We start from the raw sequence: 24,481 nt of genomic DNA, 5'->3' as shown, positions 1-24,481 counted from the left end.
AGTTACAGGCACCATGATTGGTCAATTTCAACCAACACTGGATTGAGAAGTGTGGTTTACATGCCAAGAAAATTATCTGAAAAAAAGTGTAAATTGTATTAACTGCTTAACTCTATATTTTCTCATTTTTGGCATTGTATGTTGTTTGCAGAAATAAATGAAGGTCGAAAACAGACACTCGCATCACAGAAACAAGCCACATAGTCGAAGCGAACTTGCTAGCCAATCATTTCACTGGTAACAGTGCAAATTTGTCGCCGATTTTGGGCTTCGAGACTTTGACTTCATTTTACCGCTCAAAAGGTGGATATTTGGAACTTTTTACAAGACCAGAAGAATCAGGAGGGTTGATTCTTGGCTGATAGATATTGCATATGGTCACCATCAGTATGATTGCCACTAGGTGATTTCTCAACGTGCCTGAGCTCCGCAACCTTCGGGTCAACTTTCAGTCACGTGACTTGATTTAGGTAAAATGGCGGCCTCCAAAAATGTTCAACATGGACACTATAAATAAGCCGCTTGGTAACAAGTGACAGCTACAAGTAGGTAAGCATGTTCTTGATATGTTAGAGACATCGTAGGAACAGTTCCAAACCGAAATAATGTCGTCCAGGGGGAAGCGAGGTCGAGGTCGACCGCCAAGAAATCCTTTGTCAGGGAAATCCCATTTTCTCAAAACCCCAAGGCGCCAAGCTCAAATAGTCGACCGCAGCTCCAGGGCCAGCACACCGGCAAGCAGTATCTCTGGACGGGGTGGCAGGGAACGGGATGCACGAACCAAATCTCGCAGTTTTATACGGGCAGCATTAGATGAGGATGATTTTGACAGCAGAGATTCTTTTAACGACTCGGAGGCTGATCTATCGGACCACAGTGATCTTGATAGTGAGATACCTTTGGCTTTGGAAGATGACTCTGAATTCGAGTTAGATGAATCTGTTTGCAGTGATGAAGAGTTGGAAACAACACAGACCAAACCCAGGGTGTACAGACCTCGTCCTAAAAGCCCAGAATTTGTTGAAGATGAAACAGTCATTCCTCCTCTCATCCTACCTACCAGTTCTACTGATTTAATGATGCCAAGTGAACATTTAATGAAAACATTAAGTATATATGAGGTGCTGCACAGGTTCAGAGTAATTCTGCGTCTCACACCATTTACACTGGAAGATTTCATTGCAGCACTTGTTAGTGATGAACAGTGCTGCCTTTTAGCAGAAATTCACATAGCTTTATTACGCTCTCTTTTACGAGAAGAAGATGGCAATAACACAACATTTGGACCACATGATGTAAAAGATAGTATAAATATTCAACTATTTTTTCTCGATGGCATGACTTGGCCAGAGTTGATTCGAGCATATTTGGATAGTGACCTTCATCAAGAGTACAGGGCAGTGATGCCAGCCTTGGAGAAACCTGGATATCCATTTGTCGGAGTTGCAGATAAACTCCAAGTGCTGACAGCTTTGACCGACTTATACCTTGGTTCAAATGCAGTAAGAGAAGATCTGATGAATGAAGGAAATGTTGCATATGATGATCATTGCAGGGCTTGCCACAAGTGAGTTCACAATATTTATATATTTGGACATTGATTGATTGATTTTTTTTTAACAGAGTCTCTATGACACCTTATATCTTCTGTATGTTTTTGTGATATTTTATTAAGCTTTTATAAAGTACAGTCTTGGGTGTAAAACTGTATGTATCACATGTATACATGTATACATGTAGGTTCAGTCTTATCCAAATACCATCTAAAAATCAAATAATAAAGCTTTGATAGAAATCTTTTATAATCATTTAACTTTATATTTCAAATTATTCCAAAAATAATTTTTTTAACATTGATACTTTATATCATAGACTTGGTGACCTACTGTGCTGCGAAACCTGTTCAGCTGTGTACCACCTTGGCTGTGTTGACCCCCCTTTGGAGGAAGTCCCTGATGATGACTGGGTGTGCACTGTGTGCCAAGGAAACCAGGTAAGGAAGTAGAGTACTCAGTAAATGAGTAAAAGTAAATGGTGGATCATATGTACATTTAGCAGTGACAGACCATCCTTTTTTCTATTCTTTTTTTAAATCTTTTATTTACATAAGCAGAAAGATGAAATATTTTAATTGGGACATAAAAGCTGTGGTATTTCCATTTTTTTCTTCCTTTATTGTGTGCATGTGTAATACAGAGTAGGTGCATCATTTGGCCGTGGATCCATGAAATTAGTGCAAAGTGTCTCATACCTAGGAATTATGCAGAAGTCCTGTGCTGTGATTTATATATTATCAAACTTCACAATGGCATGCATGAACAGGGTTGAGCAGAGGAGACATTGTAGTACAATGTGCTGCTTAGTAATGCTCCTGCATCCCTCTCTTCGATTGGCCGACACAGGTTGCTTTCTTTTTTTATGTATATTTTTGGCAGAAATAAAACTCAAAAGTGTGATGTTTGAAATGACTCAATGAACTGATTATCTTGTGGCTCTGGTTTTTAGGTAAAAGGGGTGACGGATTGTATCTCAGAACTTGAAAAAAGTGCATTACCGAGCAGACATGACCCAATTGGATACGACAGGCATCGTAGAAAATACTGGTTTATGTGCAGGAGACTTATAGTGTGAGTAGTACAAAAATACAGTAATTTTAGGTGTGTTATGTGGATTAATAATCAAAAAGCATATTTACTGGCATTACATTATTATTTTTAAAATTTATTTTATTTTATTATTTTTTTTTTGGGGGGGGGGGGGGGCGGTGTAGGAGGCTACCAGGGTACAATAAATTTAAGTGAAAAGAACAAATATATTAGAATTATACATTTTACTTTAAAAGAACGGCTTTCTGGCCTCCTCAATGCATCATCACTATACAGCTCCAAATGGAAAATATGGTATCAAACTGTTTTAAAGTCTGCCTAGTTTTGCCTAAGCTAAGTGAACAGTTAAATACGTAACATTTGTTGGATTTCAAGTTATGTAAAGGGGCAACATTTGAGCAGGATTATTAGTATTTAAGGATGCAGCATGCCTTTTAGCCAAGGGCACAATCTGTCTACCAAGGGAAATAAAAGGAAGGTTTTTAGACAAAAAAAAATCCCATTGACATTCCTTTAGAGAATTATGTGTACATTTTTCCAGGGAAGATGACAATGAAGTATGGTACTACAGCAGTACTCAAGCCTTAGCTGAGTTACTGGAGTGCCTGGATCACTCCTACTGGGAAAGACATTTGGTTAATGCAATAATGGAATTGGATGATATCAAGAGACAAATCCAGATTACTGATGAATTGACCAATGCCCACAAAGGGTCAAGAAAGTCAGCACTTGAGGAAGAGACTAGTAAGTAACATAGCATAATACTTTTTTGCACTATTTTCAATTTAGTACATTTATAATATGTCCTGCAGTCTTGGTCAGTTTTATTAGTACCACCAGCGTGTACGCTGGCGGTACTCATGGTTTTAGTCCCGACCCGTCTCGTACAGCTCCGCCGGCTCCTGCAGCTCCGCCGGCTCCGCAGTCGGGCGCCGGAAACAAGTCACCGTTACCGCTTCTCCTCCTAGACCGCAAGGACCTGTGTCCCCATCTCTTGGATTTAGGTCACATATAATCTCAACTTGAACACCCTGGTTTTTTTGTCTCCGTCGGTGCACTGGCCTGGGCGTGACGCTTGTTGAAATGCACCCTTGTCAAAATTTTTGAAAATTCAATGCTAAATATCTCCCAAACCAAAGGAATTATGGGAAAAATTACTACAGAAGTCTGACCGAAAGTCATATGTGGAGATTCCAAATATGCCCTTGGATTTGACTTTTGACCTTTTTTTCAAGGTCAAACAAGCCAAAATTTTCTAAAAATGGGAATTTTCTGTAAAAAAATATTTGTTTGTGCTAATTTTTGGAAACTACGCAGCCCTAAGCTCTCCTGTTATAGTGAGGGGTTACCATTGGTGACTCCTTTCATCTTTGAGAGTTTGGGGTCAATCAGTGCAGTTTCACGGGAGAAGCAGTCATTAGATACCAAAACAGAAAACTCGCTCTAAATCTGGAACAGTAAATGCCAGAGACCTCTTTTTTATTGCATTTTGTAGAGCTTGTTAAGTGCAATACTGGGGGTGGTGTCCATTTTTTTGTTTTTGATATGGTTTAGGCGTTGCCCTATATCAAAAATTACAACATCGCAACATTCAGTGGGGAAAATGTGAAATACTCCAAAATTAGCAGAGATACGCCCATAGTTACTATTGAACTTGAATAGGAAGTCATATACTGGCAATCTTACTGTGACCTTGAAATTGTCCTTTGACCTACTATTTATGATTAACTGCACTTTGCATGTTTCCTGGCCTTCATATCTCCAAAATTGGCAAAGAAATGCCCATAGCTACTATTGAACTTCTGTAGGAAGTCATATACTGTGACCTTGAAATTGACCTTTGACCTACTTTTTCACCACAAACTGAACTCTGCATATTTTCTTGCCCCTCATATCTTCAAAACTAGCAGAGATCTGCCTACTGTTGTCCCAAGGTTTTCTCTTTTGTCAGCAAATATGCAATACTGATAACACATTTCAAGGAAAACCAATAGGTTTAGAAAATCACAGGAGTCATCAGTGTTAGGAAAATACGGCTCAAATTGAACATCTGCTTGATTTGAACAGTTATGTTTGTTCGATATATATATATATATATATATATATATATATATATATATATATATATATATATATATATATATATTTTTTTTTTTTTTTTTTTTTTGCATATTTTGAGAACTCTTTTTATTGCATTTTATAGAGCTTGTCAAGCACAAGACTGGTGGCGGTGTTCATTTTTTGGGGGTGGAGTTTCCATGAGAATGTGCTTACTCCAGCTGGTGGTACAATATCCAGAGGCGGTATCGCCTCTCTGATCCTCTAGTTAATTAAATGGATTCGACTTAATTTTTCAACTTGTTACAATTTTAGGTGGATTTTAATCTATCATAGTAATTTTTAAAGGTGAGATTGAAAGAACTTTTAGATATAAAAGCAAATCAGTAGCAATTTTTTCTTTGATTTTCTCTCTTTGATTCTTTCATTCAGCAAATCTGATCAAACTCCAAACAGAGAGAGCAGCAAAGAAAGCCAGAGAGGAAGAAGAAAGGAAGCGCTTTGAAGAAGAAAAGAAACTGGAAGAAGAGAGGAAGAGAATTGAGGAAGAAGAGAGAAGACTAAGAGGAGAAGAGACTGGGATTCGGTTAGGCCTAGGTTGGTCTGTATCCCAGGATAGCACAGTGAGTGGCATCAGCACAGAGGGGTTGACAAAACCAGATGGTACCCCAGTGGGAGAAACCAGAGCTCCTGGGGAAATGCAGCAAAGTACAAATACAGAGGAAGTTTTGCAGGAGCAGGTAGTAGTGTCATTTAAGCGTGGTAGTTTATTATGACATATTTGCGTATTTTTACTTACATCAAATATGCAGTACAGAAAAAGAGTATTGCCTTGGCTTGTTAACATGGATGAAAACCAATGAATAAATCTTCTGTTTTTAGTACTTGAAAGTGATCGTTAGGCACCGAAAGTAATTTTAAGTGTTCTTTTCTTTTAATATGGCAATCTGGTTTCCTTTTTTTTAGTGATTGGGAAAAGTGTTTCTTATATTATAAACCCTGGGTTTGCTAATTTCAAGGAAAATTAGATAACTTTTGCACCAGAGCTAGCCTCTAACACCTGACTGTTCTTTTACAGCATACACTGACAACTGGGACGAGTACAGAAATAGCCACCAGCACCACTAACACCAGGTCTGTCAATGAAGATGGTGTTGAAGAGAAGATCATGGAGGTAGAGGTCACCACTACCACCACCACAGTGACCACAGCTACCACTACAGTGAAAATGACCACCATTGAGACGGGGGCAGGGGACGCTTCTGCTGAACAGGAGAAAACAGGTGACGTTTGATGCATTTTGCATGCACATACACACATACTTGGCACATATCTTAAAGAACTTGCATTTAAGAAAAAACAATCCTGTTAAATTTCAACTTTGTAGTGTGGAAGCTCTCAGTAGACAGTTATATTATCATTCATAACTTTGTTCTTATTTTCAGTTTGGGGTCACACTCATCATAAAAGATACCAATATGTTGCTGTTAGCCTTGCTTACATTTCAAAGTATTTGATAAGGCAGTTTGCATTAACAAAACATCTGATAAATAGATTATCTTACAGTCTGAAAACTGAATGATAAAATATTTGTGCACTACTTTTAGACGTAGAAAAGAAAGAGGCTCCCAGTAGCAATACTAGCCCTACTGAGAATGCTAGTGCCAGTGGAGACAGCGAGATGAAGACCCAGGGTGAGGACACAGAAGCTGTGAAACCCAAAGTGGTCAGTCTCCAAAGCACCTTTCCCAATGCTAAGGCCACTGTGCTGGACACTGGTGGACAGACACAGGGAAATGGTAATTTTTTTTTGAGAATTGCAGCTAAGGCAGTGAAAATTGTTTGTGTTTAAAATATAGAAATTGCCAAGAAAATATAGATTTTAGTTATGGCCACTTTTTGGTGAAAATTTAGTGTTTAAAGCCAATGATTGTACCTAGAAGTGTATAAAACTAATTTTAAAATTGTTTAACATTGGATAAAGATGTGTAATTATATATGAACCAGATACAAGCCAGTCTCCCAAGGCTCAGAGTAACACCAAGATTGTGATGATTGGTAAGGATGGGAAGCAGATGACCATCACCCTGCAGGGACCTCCACCCAAGAACCTCCCCCCAGGGACCACTGTGGTCAACTCAACGTCCAGTGTGGTTAAGGGGGCAGTCACAAACACTGAAGAAGGTATGCACATAAACTTTATTTATTTATTTATTTATTTATTTTAATCTTCAAATCAAATTTTTTGAGTATTCAAACTTGGATAGTTCATATATTAAATTAAAACATTTGCATCATGAATTTATTTGTCCAATACAAATTTAATAGATTGTAGAAGTATATCATAAAAAATCTTTTGGTTTTGTGATTTGTAGGATTTAAATTGTTCTTAAACCTTAAATTTTCTATTAAAATTACAAACTTGCTTTGATTTGTGTTGTCAATTAGCATCTGCAGAAAGCAGAAAAATGGTGACGCGTTCCAGAACAGGTTCCTTGACTCCCAAGCAGTTCACTGACTCCATCACCTCTACCACAGCCAGTGTGAAGATGACCAGTGTCCGTTCCCTGCAGCAGTCCAATGAGGACAGTGTTTTGGTCATCAACAAGGATGGACAGATATCCAAAGTGGGCAAATCTCAGTCGTCTGTGGTTCAGCAGCAGAATGTGTTGTTTAAATTAGGTATGTTGTTTATAACGATAATCATTCAATGTAGTGCTTGAGTTTCCATAATTTTTCATACAAAATTCTTTACTTTTTGTCTTTGATGTTGCATTTGAAAATGCATGCACACACTTTCTGTTCATAGCGCCTTTTTTTGAAAGAACATAGTGTCACATTCATACAAATTTTAAAAAAGGATATTCCTCTAAAGTCTTTAATCTTTTTTTAATGGTAGCTAAATAAGTTTTGGGCATTTCGTTTCAGGAATGGAAGGGAATTATAAGATGTATGTGAACCAGTACACAACCAATGATCTTGCCTTAAACAAACATCAGCATGCAGAGGAGAGAGACAAGAAAAGATGGCTGTCTCACAAATTTAGTCTCACGCCAGTCAGTGAATTCAAGTGGAATGGGACCATTTATGGTTTGTGTTTTTTTTTAACAGACCTCTTTTATATGTATTAAGGACATAAAAAAGTATGATAAATTACTACTATATTTTACTGCTTTTTTTTCAGATTATGTAATGAATAAGTGTTTTGCAGATTACGTGATAAAAAAAAACACCTTTTTCCATTTGTTTGGATATTGCAAAATCAGAAATATTGCAGAGGTTAAAATGCTGATGATAATTGGTGCACATTTAAAAAAAGGGCTTTATCTTCTCTTGCTACAGATGATAAGTTAGTTGCTTTTCTATGACTATGTTGCTTCTTCTGAAAGAGGACTTAGTAGGTCACTAACGGTTTCACTGAGCAGTGCTATAATCGGGATAAATTTTAGATTAAGCAAACCATGTTATTACATTATTTTCCAGGCAACCGTACCTTAATTGTATCAACACTGCGCCTCAGCATTACCCAGCTTGAGCAGAACATCCCGTCAGCCTTCCTCCATCCCAACTGGCCGTACCACAGACAGAGCTGGGTGAAGGCAGTCCACATGTGCCAGAGTGCTCAGGATTTCTCCCTGGCACTGGCAATATTTGAGGCTTGTATCAAACCAGTAGTATTTCTGCCTGTTTGGAGTGAGGCTCTAGGTAAATCTGCACCATTGCTTGTTTTGTTACTAAGTAGAACAGTTTGTCACACTTAATAGGTCTTTAACTCTAGAGAACTACTGTAGTATGAAAAGGAAAGATATTTCAAAAACTTAACTGACTTTACTGGATATTTTAAACAAAATTTCAAAATTTTAATGTTTTTCAAGAAATGCAGCTTTTTTTATGTTAGGGAGGCTCCTGGTGGTAGACTTTTATAGCAAATAGCGGGAATTCAGAAATATATAGCTCTTCAAGCTTACAGTGCATGTAAAGCAGGAAATTCAGAAAATTTTTTGGTTCCATCCCTTTAAGGTCATGTAAGAATGCAAAGGATAACTGCTGCTGATAAAGAAGAATTGAAAAAGAGAGAAAAGGAATTGAGGAAACAGAAGAAGGATGAAGATGAAGATTGGAATGATCGGTCAACTTGGGTCAAATACACCCTAGGGCTAAAGCACCAGGTTTCTCTCTCACACACATTGATTTGATTTTCAAAGGCCATTGTATTGTATTATTGTCTTTCAGTCTGTTGATTGAAATGAAAATTAATATGAAAATGATATTTGTGAGCATAAAAGTAAATTGGAATTCAGTGCATTTCAAGAAGTCCCATCAACTGCATTAGAACTGCATTAGATCCTTTCTGCATTAGAAAGGATTCAGTAATTCTGCAGTGATCATCAGTATTTGCATCAATCAATTAGTTACTTTCATAGCTTTTGTTCTGAAATGTTTAATTGTCTGTCAAGTGAACTGCTTCAGGTAAAGGGATCAAAATTGATATATATTCTACCTGAGTTGACATTTTCATCATATTTCTTGGTATTTTCAGGTCTGGAAACAAAAAGGTGAAGAGTACAGGATCTATGGGGGCAGTGGCTGGTTATGGCTGAGTGCCGCAAGGACCTATCACTATGTCCCCCAGGGGACGGTGGGGCTGAGGGGCGTGGTCAACAAGCTGAGGAGACGTTGGAAGGAAAAATGTGCTGAGGAACAATCTGCTGACTTTGCCAAGTCAGATTTGGCTTCAGATGCTCCAGAGGTGAAAGAGGGAGAAGGACAGGGTGAAGAAAAAATGGATGTAGATGAACAGTCTGAAGAAAAAGAAAAGAAAGATGAAGCACCAAAAGGAGAGAAATCTATGAATGAGGAAGTGAAAGAAGAGGAGAAAAAAATGGAAGTGGACAATGATGGTGAGAAAGAGTCAAATGAAGACCAGAAAGTGGAAAAGACAAATGCAGAAAAAGAAAGTGAGCCAAAGACGGATAAGAAGAAGGCAGAAGTTAAATCTAAAAGCTCTCCAGGCAAGTCCAAGTTAGAGCAGGCAAAGTTTGATGAGGAAGCAAGACTGAAAGCTGAGGCAGAGGGTATGAGGACAGACTTGATTGATGTGTCAAAGTCATTGCTGGAAAGGACTTTTTATCCTAAACTTACCAAACCTGCTGCTAAACTAGATATTTTCCTTGAGCGCCGTGTCAAGCAAGATGAATGGGAGAAGAAGCAAAGAAGAGCTTTGGAGCATTTGATTACTAAACACAATGAGGTGGAGAAACAAAAACTTGCTGCCAAAGAGGCAGGGAAGAAAGGTTCATTGAAGAATGAGAATGAAGACAAAATATATCAGTGCTACTCTTCTGTCTGCAGGAAAGAGAGGGGCTCAAACACACCATGTTTCTCCATTACTTGTCAGATGAGTACCAACATCAAAAAGGAACCAACAGATGTAGAAATGAAAGACGTTAAAAGTGAGCCAACTGAGCAAAAAGTTGGTACGAAAGATGAAAAACCAGTTGTTTTGAATGGAGAAATTGGGAGTGATGGAAGTGACAGCAAAATAAATTCTTCCGATAGAAAGACTGAGAAAGGAGAAGATGAGGACGAAGATGTTGATGTGGAAGCAGTGAAAGAGGAGGGGATGGAAGAGGCCAACAAAGATGCAGATTCAAAGACCTCTGGCTTCATGAACTCATTTTTGTCTTTTGTTCAAAAGGACGGCACCAAAGGAGAAAAACCTGAGGGAAAAGAACAAGAGAAGGACACTGAAAGTGCAAAACAGGATCAGGCCTCTACTAGTGGGGAAGGTAACTTGAAATCAGAGACAAAAGTTGCTGTCAAATCCTCTCCTCAGTCTGGTGTCACTCTCACAGGTCTTGCCAACACACTGTCCTCTGAGAAACTCAAGGAGATTGCCTCCAAAATGCCCAAGGTACGTGGCACCAATGAAAAAGTCTACTTGCCCAAATTTATCAGATTACATGGTAAGAAAGCTAAGAATACAAAGAAACTTAATCTCCCAGGGTGTCAGAAGTTCAGCACTAAGAGTGGAAAACGTAGCGTATTTATTCTGGAAAACCATGATCTGAAGAGGCTGTCTCGTAAGGCTGGGATGGTTGAAGCTAAAGGTTTCAATTACAATTGTAAAATGAACAATGTGAATTGGATCTATCCATGTCCTCGGCCTTTGTTCAAGACAGCATGGCGTTACAGGACCCAGACAGCAGTCTCCCTGGCATCAGCCTGTGTCCAACTGCGTGTTATTTGGGCTTGCATACGCTGGGATGACATGTCTGTTAAACCGCCACAAGGGGGCACTAATACTGTCACCACAGACAGCGAGATTATAACCACCGAGTTGCTGAAGAGAAGAGATATTGGTCATTCTGGTCTGCAGTCTGAATTTTTGGTCAGGAAGATCATTGTTCCCATTGGACTGCCTAGTCAGCCCAAAGGTCAGTTGCCTATTTATTTATTTTTCTATCAAAGATAAGTGTATTTTAAGTGAATCAAAAATTCTACTGTCAGTATTATAAAATAAAATAGTGTATGGGGTGGGGCTATTTTGACATGTTAGACTGCATAAATGTTTTGATGTAAAATCTATGAATATATACTATTATAAAAGTGTTTTTCAAATCGTGGAGTATTTGACATAAGTGCTAATCGTAGTTGGTCTCTTGCTGATTTTTTGTAGAGAAATATACTCCTCAGCGTAAAGGATTACGTGAACGTCGTCGAGCAGAATCTCCAAAGATCACAGAGCCATGCGTGAACGAAACCTGGACGCCAGAGGAACAACTGGAACTCTGGGAGATAAAGCAGTTTGGAGAAAAGTAAGCAGTTTGTTATGTACATACATATAAGAACAAGATATGAGCTCTCTGTATCACGACAACTATGGCTTCTTAGGATTGTAAGAATTTGCACATTTGTGAAAATTTCAAAAAATTAATTTTACAAGAACATACAGACATCCATAATGGAAAGAATCAGTTTCATGAGAGATGCATGCATAGATTATTTAGCAACTGTATCCTTACTATTTTAATCATCAGAATTTTGGTTTGTTTGTTTGTTTCTTAAGATTTGCCCAAAACTGCAAAAACTTAATTCTAGCTTATATGTCCAACACAACATTTTCTTATATTTATTCCTTTATTTTTATTTTATAATCGTCATTTTAGAATACAGAATACAAAGAAAAATATGTAATTTATTCTCAGTTTTCAAACAAATTTTTTATCCAACTTCCAGAGTGGAGCGCCAGAAGCAGGTAATCCAGCAGAAGTTGGTCCAGGTGACTACCCAGCAGGCACAGCAGCAGCAGTTAACCCAGACCCCAATTAAACCCAACAATGATGCTGCACATATACGAGCACAGCTAGAGAAGCAACTCAAGGAACAGAGGACAGCTTTCCAGCAGAAAAAACTTGAGGAACAGGCCAGGAGTAAAACCGGCAGTGTCTCTGTCTCTGCTGCCCCATCGTCTATTATTTCTGCTCTTGGAGGGTCTTCTACTACAGCGGCGGGGGCACCTGCTTTTAAGACGATTGTCGTAAAGCCTCCAGGTGGAGCCACTACTGTGACGACTCCCTCAAGTCAGCAGAGACTGATCCTCACACAGAAGGGAGGAGAAGCCGTGGGGTCAAGTAAGTTCACTAACAAAATATGTTGTAGAACAAAGGTGTTGGAGTATAAAATTTGTGTGAATTTGTGATTAAAAATAAAATATGACAGTTAAACAGTAAAATAATTCATAAAAAAGTTTGTGGTTCTTTAAATGTTTACTGACATGATTGCTTTAAGAATTTGTTTTTTAGTCTTGAATACATCTAAAAGCGTCATGAAATACTCGTATCAAGAGTTGAAATCTTGTTGATCTATTGTGATTTCATAAAGAGATGTTTTTTTTAATGACTACTGTGTTGCTACACACTTACTAGTATATTACTTTCCCTATCAGTCCCCCCATTGAGTGGACAGAGAGTGGGCAGAGTGGCCACATTACAGCTGCCAGGGACCACCATCACTGTGAGGCCTAAAAATACACTTACTATATCTCGACCAGCTACAGGGACTACCGCTACACAGAGCACACCAACCCGCCTTATAGCACCTGCTGGGCAGATTTCTACAGCAGCTACACCAGGTATGGACTTTTGTTACATTTTGCTTCTCTTTATTGAGAATAGTTTGGAGGGTATTGACTTCTATTGAATGTTGATATGACATTCATCTTCTTCTTGAATTCCTTTTGCACATGCTGGCATCTAGGGCACCAACAGATATTTTCTGCTGCTCTGTCATGAGCTAGATATTAAATGGTTCCCAAGCTTTTTCCCAGTTGTTTCAGCTCTGCCTCCGCAGTCCTTCTTCATGTGGTCTTATTTCTTTATCTAGATAGATAGGTTGTAAATAGACAGAAAAGAGAGATTTGAATTTCTAAATGCTTTAATCTCTTCAGGTAAAACTTCAGACATGTGCATGTTGTTTTTGTTGTTTCAGGCACCAAAGCTCCAGTGGTTGCCACAGGTGTCCCAGGCCAGCCCCAGCAGGTCCAGATTATACAGGGTCCCCAGGGGGTCCTCACAGTGAGGGGCTTGCTCCCTGGCCAACAGATAATTCGCCTGCCAGACGGCCGCCTCCAGTTAATCACAGTCAGTACAGCAGGCGGCACTCCTCAGGCTTCCCAGCAGCAGCAGCAGCAGCAGACTCCTTCCTCTGCAGCCTCTTCCACTACACAGGTGTTACAGCTAGCCACCCCTGCCACGCCTGCTACGCCAGTCAGAACACAGTTACAGCTGAGACCTATACAGCCAGCTGCTAGTGCTGTTACCCTCACACCCCCTAGGCTGGTGGTTGCACCACGCATGGTGACAACTGTCTCTCCAGCTGGTAAGTCTCATGATTTGAATAGCATGATTATACTCTGTTACCTTTAAAAAGCTTGTTTTCAAATTTATGTCATTTTAAATTAATGTATCTTAAAGGAAGTTTAGTACAAAATGACTTGAAATATTCATGTATGTTTGAATATTAGAACTTTCAAAACGGCTTGTTAAATATTTAGAAGAAAAAAAGAAAAAAAGAAGGACATTTATTATTGTTTTCAGTAAATTATTTATTTATTTATTTATTTATTTATTTATTTATTTACATTGAAACTTCAAAGGCTTTGTTTTATGACATTTTCTCCTTTTAGGCCAGAGACTTATTAGACCAGCTCAGCTAATAGGCCAGGCTGCAACACCAACGGCCGTGGCACCAGCTGTTTCCATAGCAACCACTACCCAAGTGCAACCAACTGCAGCCGTTGTTCAAAGTAATCCTCCTCAGTCAGTCATTCCCTCAGTGGTCAGTAGCAGTCCGTCTGCAAGCCCAATGTCCAGTCCCTTGTCCAGTCCTACGACCAGCCCTCTCAAGGCTCAGATGTTACTGAAGATGCCAGCCCTGGCCTCAGCAGTCACCCAGCAGCAACAACAACAGCAGCAGCAGGCTGCAGCAAATAAACAGTATGCAATCACACCGCAAGTACTACAGCAAGGTGTGTAATCACAGCAGTTATAATGTCACTGTATTGTATGGATTTACTTTCTAGGCTGATAGCAAATGATAAACATGTTTGATATACCTAAATGGACTGTTATTTCCACTTACAGTTAAGGTTATTGACAGTTGTTCAAGAGACAGTTTAAACTTGGCAGTCTTTGCAGGGAATTATTTTAAAATTTAGTTTTTCATATGTTCCCCTTGCTCATTTTTTACCTGTTCTGCTGTTTATTCCAGTTGTCCAGCAAGCCATGCTACAGAACCAGGACCCTGACATCCAAGCTAAGCTGATGGCTATGCAAAGACAGATTACAGTGCAAAACCAGCAAAAACAGGTTAGCCATTAAGAAGTGACTTTTAAGTACATTTTTCCCCAGGCCAAGTAACAAAAATAAATGATATTTTAATTAAGCAGGTATTATTTTCTTTAATCTGTCAGTTATATGTTGATTTTTTTTTTTTTTTTTTTTTTGTACTTTTTAAGTCATTGATTAGTTTTTGTCATAATTTTTAAGCTTATTTTTTATTGGATTTATTTTATTTCTGTTATTTTTGATAGAAAGTGGCAATGTATCAGCAATATCAGACTGCATGTATTTAATCTTTTGGTTATAACACACTTATCTGGTTTCCTCTAACTAGCAAATCAGCACCCTCCAGGCTAGAGACAAACTGATCCAGTCCCAAGCCCAGCAGGCACAACAACAACAGAAACTCCAGCAAGCTCAGGCAGTGGAGCAATTGAAAGCCAAGCAGCAGAAACCTGTGCTTACACCAGAGCAGAAGGAAGAACAGAATAGGTGGGTTGGCTCACTCCAGGAATGAAATTTCTTTGAGCCTCTTAGTTTATTTTACTTAATAAACTTTTGAAATAAATCATTTATAAATTTGATGAAAGTGGGTAATATGAATTTTATTTTTCTGGATCAGAAGAGAACAAACACAGGATTTGGCTAAGTTTTCTATGTGGCCCAGGTAGGTTCACCAAGGGAAATTTGATTATAACCTTTTTGTAGTCTGATGTCGCTTTACCATAAACAAAAATCCTTGATCGTGTATTAAATTCCTATTTCAGGGTTTTGTAAGTTACAGCATTGTACAAATTCCCTTATGAGTAGCATGTCTGTTTTGACTGGTATGTTACCTTAGCTCTGTATTTACCCCTATGTTTTCAGAGTGGCCACCTGCAAGCAGGTCATGAAGACAATGCTGGATAAGCTGGAGAAGGAGGAACGGGCCTCACAGAAACAGGCCAAGAAGCAGGAGACAGCTGAGGAGAAACAGAAGCGTGTCACTGCCACCAAGCTGCAGGGTCTACTCTACAAGCAAAAGGAAGCCTTAAAGAAAGATATGCTAAAGAAACGAGATGCTATGGAGAAGTTATATGTGGCTGAGGTGCAGGTATGTGTTTGGTGAACTCAAGTATTCTCCCAGGAATTTGTGACCACCTTGAATTTTGGACAACATACATTTTTTTTCTGAAATACAGATTGGAGAAACTGAAATTTCAGATTTGTTATCTTTTTGGTGAAAACTGTTATTTGTAATGTCACACCTTCCAACTCTGCAGGCGGATATAGCAGAGCAATACAAAGTACTGAAGAATAAGGGCAGCCCTAGGAAGCGCAAATCTTCAGAAGAGGTCGACCATGTTATAGTGGATGTGACCACTGTGGAGGAGGCTACAAAGGTGAAGAAGAAGAAGCAGAAGGTGATCTCGACAGGGACGCCCAGGTCTCAGGCACAGCAAGAAAAGCTGTACTGCATCTGCAGGACTCCTTATGATGACACAAAGTATGTAATTCTGCAATAATAATAAATTAATAATGAAAAAAAAATGAAAATTCTGAATTTCTATAATATTGCATGCGAGTTAATATTGTCCTTTTTTAAAAACCAACTCACAGCACAGTGCTGCCCTCTACCGTTTTTTACAGGTTTTACATTGGCTGTGACCTCTGTTCTAACTGGTTCCATGGCGACTGTGTAAACATCTCAGAGTATCAGGCCAAGCTGATAGACACCTATGTCTGTGAGGACTGCAAAGCTCAGCAAGAGAACACCTCAGAGGAACTTTACTGTATATGTAGGACTCCATATGATGAGACACAGTGAGTCATGTTCCCACTGCTGCTAGTCCAATTTTTTCAGTCAAGTAGCTGGAAATTAGTAGCCAAATATAGATTTAAGTCAAAACAATGAGATATTGATGAAAAGTTCTGAACATTTTTTTTCTTTATCCCAAGAACAATATAATCCAGAATATGGTGATAATTTCACGTGCTAGAGTGAGAATACTGTGTGTGTGCAAGTGAATTCATTATATTGTTTTGTCAACTCAGTATGTGTAATGAAATAGTGTGAGTGATTTGATTGAAACACTTGGCTGAAAATAAGATGAAGTCCATATTTTACAGTATTTCTTTTAAATATGATTGTCAGTTAGTACAATTTACACATATAGAACGTGAATGATTTTGAGATAACAGTATATTCCAATAATGCTTAATGTTATTCACTTGTATATCCATTTCCATTTATTCTCCCCATCTTAGATTGTACATCGGCTGTGACCGTTGCCAGGACTGGTTCCATGGTAGTTGTGTGGGGATCAGTAAGAGTGAGGCAGACATGCTGAGCACCTACATCTGTCCCAACTGCCAGCAGAAATCCACTGATCTGGCTGCTCACCAGCACCTGCTGCAGCCCCAGGACTTTGACAGTCTCATCAAACTGCTCCGAAGTCTTCAGGTAAACATGGTATTGGTACCTGTAATGTGTGTTGTCTTGTCTGTTGGTTATCATAAATTTCTACAGCTTTATAAGAACAGGTTCCTGGTTTCAAAAAAAAAAAGATGAAAAGTTCTCATATACTTATGATATTGCACTGCATTGAGCCTGACATCCTTTAATTGACAGCAGATGCTTTGTAGTATATGTTGGTTTGTTTTCTAGTGTATAATGTGATGTATATCGAAGTCTATAATATTTATTTTGGTTAAACTTATTATGAGAACTCACTCACTAAAAATGTTCTTACATTAACTCCATTTGAAGTAATGATGAATTCTCACATAATACATGTTATCCTCACTTTTAGTCTCACAAGATGGCATGGCCTTTCCTAGAACCTGTGGATCCAGATGAAGTTCCTGACTACTATGACGTCATCAAGGAACCCATGGGTAAGCTGAAAGTATCTTGAAAGTGTGTCAGTTGAGTGCAAAAAGTCTGATTTTTTTTTTTTTTTTTTTTTTTTTACATTGAGTGGTTGTATGACTTGATTGGTTGATATTTACCTATGTGTTTATTTCATTTTTTATTTGTTTATTTTGGCTTTTTAAAGGTTTAGCACTTATTCAAATTTTAATGTGAATATGGTAAACATTGTAAAGAAATATATCTGAAAACATCCATTTTACAGAAAATTAATGTCAATATCCTTACCATTTTGTCTCATTATCAGACTTGTCAACTGTTGAGAAGAAACTGAAAAGTAAAGCCTACAGAATACTTGGAGAGTTTGTGAGGGATGTGACCAAGATCTTTGACAACTGTCGCTACTACAATCCCCATGACAGCCCCTTCTACCAGTGTGCAGAAGTCCTGGAAACCTTCTTTGTACAGAAACTCAATGAGATTAAGGCAAAAACATGATCTCTGGACTTCAGAACTGTTTAATGTTTTCTCTGCAGTACAAGGTGGTAAGAAAGAGAGAGTTGAATATGCAGGTTCTCCCCCTCTTCTGTGTAGGGAAGGAATAATGCACTCTCTTACAGTGTTACCGTCAAGCATGATTGGTCCTGTCATCCTGACTTAGCAATATTCATTATTCTTATAGTATGATGTAATATAGAGTATTTATAACTACTTACATAATGTACGTAGATATATGGTATTTAGAGTTAGTGAAAAGGTCATGCTGGCGTAATATTCTTCAACTTGTTTTATATTGACGAATGTGTGATCTAAGTAGAAGAGATGGATTTTGTAGGATGTAAAGTAGAATTGTCAGTGAAGACTATTTGAATTCCAAAGAAGGACTTGTGTCTATAATGGATCGTATGCATGTATGTAGGGCGTCACACCCAGTGGATATGTACAGCATTTTACAAAGGCATGAAAATTTTGCTGGTTTTACAGCCTAAGAATGAGATATTTCCATGTGGTGTCATAACCGAAAATTTTACATTCAAACTATTCCGATGTATTTAGTAAACATCTGCAACAATTCACCTTGGAAAATTAAAATTAGTGTATTAGTTAAATGTCCACATAAATATTCATTAAAAATTATTCTATGAAAGTAAATATGATTTCAGTCAGAAAACTAAACCATTAAAAACATTACGAGGAGAGTATTCCTTGATATGCATTATGTAGTTGTGAAAACTACTTGTAAGTAAAGATTTCTGTACGTAAATCTGGTATTGTTTTCATTTAATATAACCAAGAACGTAACCGCTATCTTCAGCTATACAAGACAAAAAGCGCGATGCTGGTTTAGTAAAAATTGCAATCGCAGCGAGTTTAACGCAAACCAACACAATGTTTCTGAAAAATTTTATTTTCGATACTTGTTGCCATTTTGACTGCCATTTTTTTTTCATCAAAGAAGCTTACGACGCTATGTTCGAAATAGTGAGAAGTGTGTTTTAAAAATCTATTACCCTTTTGCATTAGTTGGGTGTAAATCCAGTGCGGTCAGCTTCCTTCCCTAAAAAGAAAGGCAGCCTGACGAAGACGTTCCCTTTCTGTAGACAAGATCGTCTTCTTCCTGCCGCAATGTTAAACAGACAGTATAACCAAAGCTTTTTGCTGAATCGATCGTCGAGTTGCAGTAAAAAGTGTGAAACAATATCTGTTGTATTGAGAATTTAGCATTAGTGTGGTCCTCGTGGCGTATTAGATATTGTCCGAGGTTTTGTCGTGCTCTTTTGTGCATGGATTTGATATGAAATAGTGCTGCGCAAAACGATATCGTTATTATACGCCGATTCGTTGCGGATTAAAAAAAAAAAAAATAGGACTGATGCCGTATAACGATTTGAAATGGGGGAGACGGTTGAAGATTACGGGATACAAAGCACTAACTAGTGCCTGGTTGTTTGAACTAGTGCTGTGTGAATGAGATTATTGGCTGTGATGAGACGAGATCTTAACGGAGCAACCACGGTGACAATTTATCTGTTTTACATTTGTCCGACTTGCAGAACGAGGGGACACATTTGACATTCACGTTATTTTTCAGCTATTGATGCCAGTTAACTTAAAGTATTTAAATTATACGCTAGTTCCTAAACAACTGAACAAAAATGAACTCGTTATGACCGAATCAAACGTGTTTTTGCTGAATTGAGTCTTGAAATGTTATCGCTGGTGACGTCAGTACAGACCGAAGATGCCAGATTGACACCGAAACATATCTGTGAACTTCAAAAATATTTTGTGACAAAAGAAAAGTGGCGATCTGCTTTTCTTTGATCTTCGCTTGGTTTTTCATTGTGAGCAAGGACACTACGGATGTTTATCGCAAATGGCATCCCACTTGAGGGTCAGGCAGGTGACAAATTATACACCCTCAGTTAAGTCAATCAAGCGTTTGGTGATTTTAGCTGTAAGTAGTTTACATCACTGCCTGTCAAGATTCCATTTCACTTGTAACTGAGACCCAGACTACATTAGGTGTGAGATTTTGAGAGATTTGGATTTTAAGTATAATGATAGAAAAGTCTTTTCTAAAACATTGATTTAATTCTTAATAAACCTAAGAAAACGGTACGCTGTTTAAAAAATAATTTTAGTTTAGGACTATGGGTTTCATTTTGGATCCGAAATGAACCACAAATTAATAGTGTAATTACAGTACTGTATTATCATATATTTAAATGCGTTTGCTCTTGTCATAACTTATAACATTTATTTATATGGTGTTGATAAATGTGCACAATACTGCGATTTTTGGGCCCATGAGAACGGCTGATTTGGGCATTCTTCAATTGTCGCGTTAAAAATATAGGCCTATATATATATACTACTATTGTCTGAATATACGCGTAGACTGACACATTTAATTTTTGACATTTTGCCGTTTCTTGCCAGGGTTTTTGTCATTCTTTTGTAACTTTACTTACCGCCGTATGTATAGTTATGACGTTAAATTGTTTAATTTTTATCCACAAGGTTTTCTTTATTTGCCTGTGTATCGCTTTGTAAATAATCCTACAGTCCAACAACGATAACTGCTGATTCTGTCAAAAAAGTGACATTTTTGTTTAGATTTACTTAAATTTCGATGGCCTACCATGCTAATAAAATAAGTGATAGTGGTAGAGTTTTCATACAATACAGCAGACACACACACTGTAAGCGATTCACACACACAGCTTTACATAACATATTATTATGGTACTACATGTAGGATTGTGTTTTTAGAGGGTTACTTTCAACAAAGTCCTAATTTGCGTTAATTTGTAACCTCGACTTGCACCTAATTTTCTAAACAAGTAATTTCGGAGCTTTCAAGGAACAATCAAAATTGTCCACCACTCTGCTTGACGGGGGTCTTGTCTGCCAGAAATAAACTTTTTAACATCATAAAAAGTCTGAGGCCGTATCTTATCGTATAGATGAAAATTACCCTCAATTACTTGTCACCTGATTGTCCTGATTGTCTCTTTTTAACCACTTCAGATAAACTAATAGAGCCTGCTTCACCAAAGACCGAGGCCTTCCCTTTGTCTCCAAGAAATTGCAGCTCGTTACGTAAACAAGGACCTACCGTCTTGCGTCTCTCTTTGTGGTTAAATTACACATTGATTGGTCGGTTCACCACGGCCTGAATTATAAATTCACGCATAATTTACCATTTTAACACTCACTTGCTCAACCTGACGTCAGAAAATACCAACCTCAAGTTTTCTTCTTAATACAGGAGACGGACGCCCTGCAAAAAGCGAGCAGCCAACACCACCAGATCACCAAAGGTTTTTAAATTTATTATTCATTTTTATCGAAATAACTAAAAAATTGATAATCAGATTAATTTACAAATCGTGTTCTGAATCATCTTTTCCCTCTACAGTTTTAACGAGAAAATTGTATAACAACAAACGTTTAAATATTTCAGATGAAGTTGCAAACTACGCTATGGGTCATATTGGCGATTTGTTTTATAGTGCTGCTCACGATCGAAGGTAAGTGTACATTTATTGATTGACAGGAATTTTGATTGCATATTCGGTCATTTTTACCTATCGTTCAATTTCGAGTACTTCCTTTCTATCTATTTAAAACACTATTTTTAAACATGCATTTTAGATCGTTGGCTGGTGCCCTAATAAATGTCATTTGTAGTCGTTGAGGGGAATCTTATCCTTTACAACTCGTATGAAGTTAAATATACGTACTTATGAATTCAGCGTACCTGAAGAAGAGTAAAGTGGAGTACAGGGAATCTTTTATTCAAAGAATTAAAAGTCACATCGTTAACGTTAATCTAGTATCCTAGCGTTCATCAAATATACGCCGTTTAAAATAATTCTACATAGTACACACTGCTTGTTATAATATACCTGTGCATGTACATAATGTTTCTGTTGTCCTTTTATTTTAAAGCAAAGGGGCCAAAGAAACACCGCATGCCCTCTCGTCGCGGCCCTTCCAGTTACCCACGGACTCGTCCTAGCCCCCACGGACCGCGACGTTCTCGTCCTAGTCCCCACGGACACCGTTCTCGTCCTAGCCCCCACGGAAACCATTCTCGTCCCAGCCCTCATGGACACCCACATTCTCGTCCCAGCCCTCATGGACACCCACATTCTCGTCCCAGCCCTCATGGACACCCACATTCTCGTCCCAGCCCCCACGACCATCATCACCACCATGACGGATCATACAGAAATGAAACATTTGAACATGACCACGACTTCAGTGGATTGCTTCAAAACTTGACAGCAGGTATGTAATTCGACTAATTTTTTATGTAAACGACCTTTTTTATGCCTACAATTCAATGCTCTATTCTGCAGATATTTCGATGATAGGTGCTACATGGATTTAAGGTATTTCGAACATTCAAAATAACTCCTCCTATTTTGCGATTTATTTCTTTTTATATATATTTTCTTTGGAAATAGAGTTTTGGACCAACAATACAGACAGTTGTTACTGCAATGAGAACCCCTGTGCTATTAACAATGGCGGCTGCGAAGACCTGTGTGTAAATACGTACGCCGGCCATTACTGTGCGTGTAGTCTGGGCTATCAACTGGTGGCCGGGGAAAACGACACAACTTCCTGTGGTAAGTGTTTTTATAAATATATTCAAGTGTTAATCTTATTTTCATGTTATTTGCAATTTTATGGAATACTTGGAGAATTTCAATTTCAATTGCAACGTATTATCTCATCCCTCTATCTTGCACAAAAAAGAAGCCAGCTTTCTTTATTATCTTTATCAACCTGAAGTTCCAGTCCCGTAATTGTATTTAACAGTCAAATATAGGCCTACCAATTTTGTTTTTTTTTCAGAATATGAAATCACGTGTGTGGCGCTCAACGAATACAATCAGTTGCTGTGTATCTGTGAAGATCCCAATGGCAGATACCCAGTGAATGGAACAAGGTGTCAAGGTACGCTGACCATCGTTTCACAGAAATAAGTGGTCTGGTTATCATAATTGTCATCAGTCAAAGACAAAATTATCTTTATTCGAAGATTGGTCTGGGTTCAAAAGAATGTAAATTAATCGGTTTACTCATGTTTTATAAGTGTTACTTTAAATATAGACAATTTGTGTACCTGTTTGACTGCCCATGAGCAAATCTATTATGGAAACTTATACAATCATATTCGGTCCGACAAAACCTTTTTATGTTATAACGTCACCATCATTGGTTTTCCTTTCTCTCTATTGGTATTGAAAGGAGGTGTCCATCTGATCTATACTCCACCGTCAAGTATTTTTCTGATTAGGCCCTAAGTTTTGTCCTGTTGCAATATGTTCAAACATCTTACATTGATCTTTCTTGTATTCTAGACAAGGATGAGTGTATCATGGAGAGTCCGTGTCAAGACCAGTGTACTAATACCATTGGTAGCTTCTTCTGTAATTGTTCGGATGGATATCGTCTCTCAAATGATTCCAAGACATGCGTTGGTAAGTGAAACAACGAGTAATTAAGAGGTTATATACATACTATAAAGTCAAGTTTTATTTAACTACCCATTTTGACATTTCAAGGTGGATTTATGTTGAGTTTCCCGTAAGTTAACAAATAGCATTTCAAATTTAATATAATAGCATTTATAATATAGCATATAATAGCATTTAAAAGCCTTTAAAATTTTCATTTATTTCCCTCTGTTTTGAATGTATTTATTGGGCGTATTTTTCTCTCTTTACAGATATAAATGAATGTGCAATTCCTGAAATGTGTTCCGCCATTTGTATCAACACCCCCGGTGATTTTTTCTGCCTGGGCATCGGTGGATTTTTACAGAACGGTCGCAAGAAGCGAGCGGCGGACATGACGGACTTTGAAAGTGGCGACATCTATGGCGACTTTCTTGGAGAGCAGCAAGAATCTATGGAAATCCAACTTCAGCAGCTTCGAATCCAACTGCAAGAAAACATGAGAGCTGAAAGAACAAAGAACGTCGAGCAACAGTTTTGGCAGTCCATGATATACCTTCTGATCGCTGTTATTGCAGTTGTTATGTCACTGATCCTTATGTGTAAATTAAACAGGTTTGAAAAAGAAATCGAAAGATCGATCCTTTGGACTGAAAGTTTTAAACCTAGCAGTGACGTTATAAAAATTCAGGATTTATCTTTAAAGCATGAGCCTAAAGTATGAATATTGCGGTTATTATTGAGAACGTTACGTTGGACATTGAACATGCAAAATGATAGCAACTATCCAGGGCATATATCTCTTGACACCCCGTCATTTACTATTTGTCTGATTTATGTATCTATAGTATATGGACACGGGTTTATAGTTAGGAATAACTAACTTGAAAATATTGAAGACACGAATACATAGTTTTTGTATGAGTTCAAGTGGTTTTAAGGGAAGACCAAGATATTGTTTTAAAAAAACCTATTTTCTTTAATAAAATACCTAATGTTCCACTTTATTTTTCACTTGAGCCACTTTCTTTAAAATCAAACATGATATCTTAGGGAAAATTATTACACATTTGTCATATTAAATTTTTAATTCTATTTTAACAAATCTTTTTATATTTGCAACTTTGTGTTTTCCTAGAAAAGTTT

At 37.9% G+C, this 24,481-nt stretch overlaps 2 protein-coding genes across 4 annotated transcripts; both read left to right on the top strand.

The window, feature by feature from the left end:
- The first annotated feature begins 61 nt into the window (after positions 1–61).
- LOC106171759 (nucleosome-remodeling factor subunit BPTF) lies at positions 62–18,621 on the top strand. 2 transcript variants are annotated; one of them, XM_087005191.1, is made up of 26 exons: positions 62–1,567; positions 1,873–1,993; positions 2,506–2,627; positions 3,148–3,350; positions 5,097–5,407; positions 5,743–5,947; positions 6,272–6,463; positions 6,672–6,848; positions 7,113–7,346; positions 7,593–7,754; positions 8,148–8,369; positions 8,685–8,833; positions 9,205–11,101; positions 11,344–11,482; positions 11,904–12,298; positions 12,613–12,798; positions 13,155–13,544; positions 13,852–14,193; positions 14,436–14,533; positions 14,841–14,998; positions 15,374–15,599; positions 15,769–15,992; positions 16,136–16,309; positions 16,754–16,949; positions 17,299–17,383; positions 17,665–18,621. In XM_087005191.1, exons 1-26 carry the CDS (start codon positions 606–608, stop codon positions 17,853–17,855), a joined length of 7,761 nt encoding a protein of 2,586 aa, XP_086861317.1. In that variant the 5' UTR covers positions 62–605; the 3' UTR covers positions 17,856–18,621. The 2 variants fall into 2 exon arrangements, with proteins under 2 accessions (XP_086861317.1, XP_086861318.1); XM_087005192.1 differs by having other exon boundaries at positions 63–1,567; positions 5,097–5,404.
- A 2,356-nt stretch (positions 18,622–20,977) lies between these two features.
- LOC106171753 (uncharacterized) lies at positions 20,978–24,342 on the top strand. 2 transcript variants are annotated; one of them, XM_087004904.1, is made up of 7 exons: positions 20,978–21,153; positions 21,328–21,394; positions 21,816–22,157; positions 22,337–22,501; positions 22,731–22,832; positions 23,240–23,359; positions 23,608–24,342. In XM_087004904.1, exons 2-7 carry the CDS (start codon positions 21,328–21,330, stop codon positions 24,057–24,059), a joined length of 1,248 nt encoding a protein of 415 aa, XP_086861030.1. In that variant the 5' UTR covers positions 20,978–21,153; the 3' UTR covers positions 24,060–24,342. The 2 variants fall into 2 exon arrangements, with proteins under 2 accessions (XP_086861030.1, XP_086861029.1); XM_087004903.1 differs by having other exon boundaries at positions 20,994–21,184.
- Positions 24,343–24,481: the final 139 nt, after the last annotated feature.

Source organism: Lingula anatina, chromosome 2, assembly GCF_051362555.1.
Source record: "Lingula anatina isolate TDL-2025a chromosome 2, LinAna3.0, whole genome shotgun sequence".
Lineage (NCBI taxonomy): Eukaryota > Metazoa > Brachiopoda > Lingulata > Lingulida > Lingulidae > Lingula > Lingula anatina.
This window is presented reverse-complemented; position numbering and strand designations above follow the sequence as displayed.

What these genes read in the sequence shown, in the direction of transcription:
- LOC106171759 (XM_087005191.1), top strand. Translation starts at nt 606, where the DNA reads ATGTCGTCCAGGGGGAAGCGAGGTCGAGGTCGACCGCCAAGAAATCCT. An exon ending in CTGTGTGCCAAGGAAACCAG is followed by an intron (nt 1,994 to 2,505) that starts GTAAGGAAGTAG and finishes TCTGGTTTTTAG; the next exon opens with GTAAAAGGGGTGACGGATTG. An exon ending in ACTGCCTAGTCAGCCCAAAG is followed by an intron (nt 11,102 to 11,343) that starts GTCAGTTGCCTA and finishes GATTTTTTGTAG; the next exon opens with AGAAATATACTCCTCAGCGT.
- LOC106171753 (XM_087004904.1), top strand. Translation starts at nt 21,328, where the DNA reads ATGAAGTTGCAAACTACGCTATGGGTCATATTGGCGATTTGTTTTATA. An exon ending in AGTGCTGCTCACGATCGAAG is followed by an intron (nt 21,395 to 21,815) that starts GTAAGTGTACAT and finishes TTTATTTTAAAG; the next exon opens with CAAAGGGGCCAAAGAAACAC. An exon ending in TGATTCCAAGACATGCGTTG is followed by an intron (nt 23,360 to 23,607) that starts GTAAGTGAAACA and finishes CTCTCTTTACAG; the next exon opens with ATATAAATGAATGTGCAATT.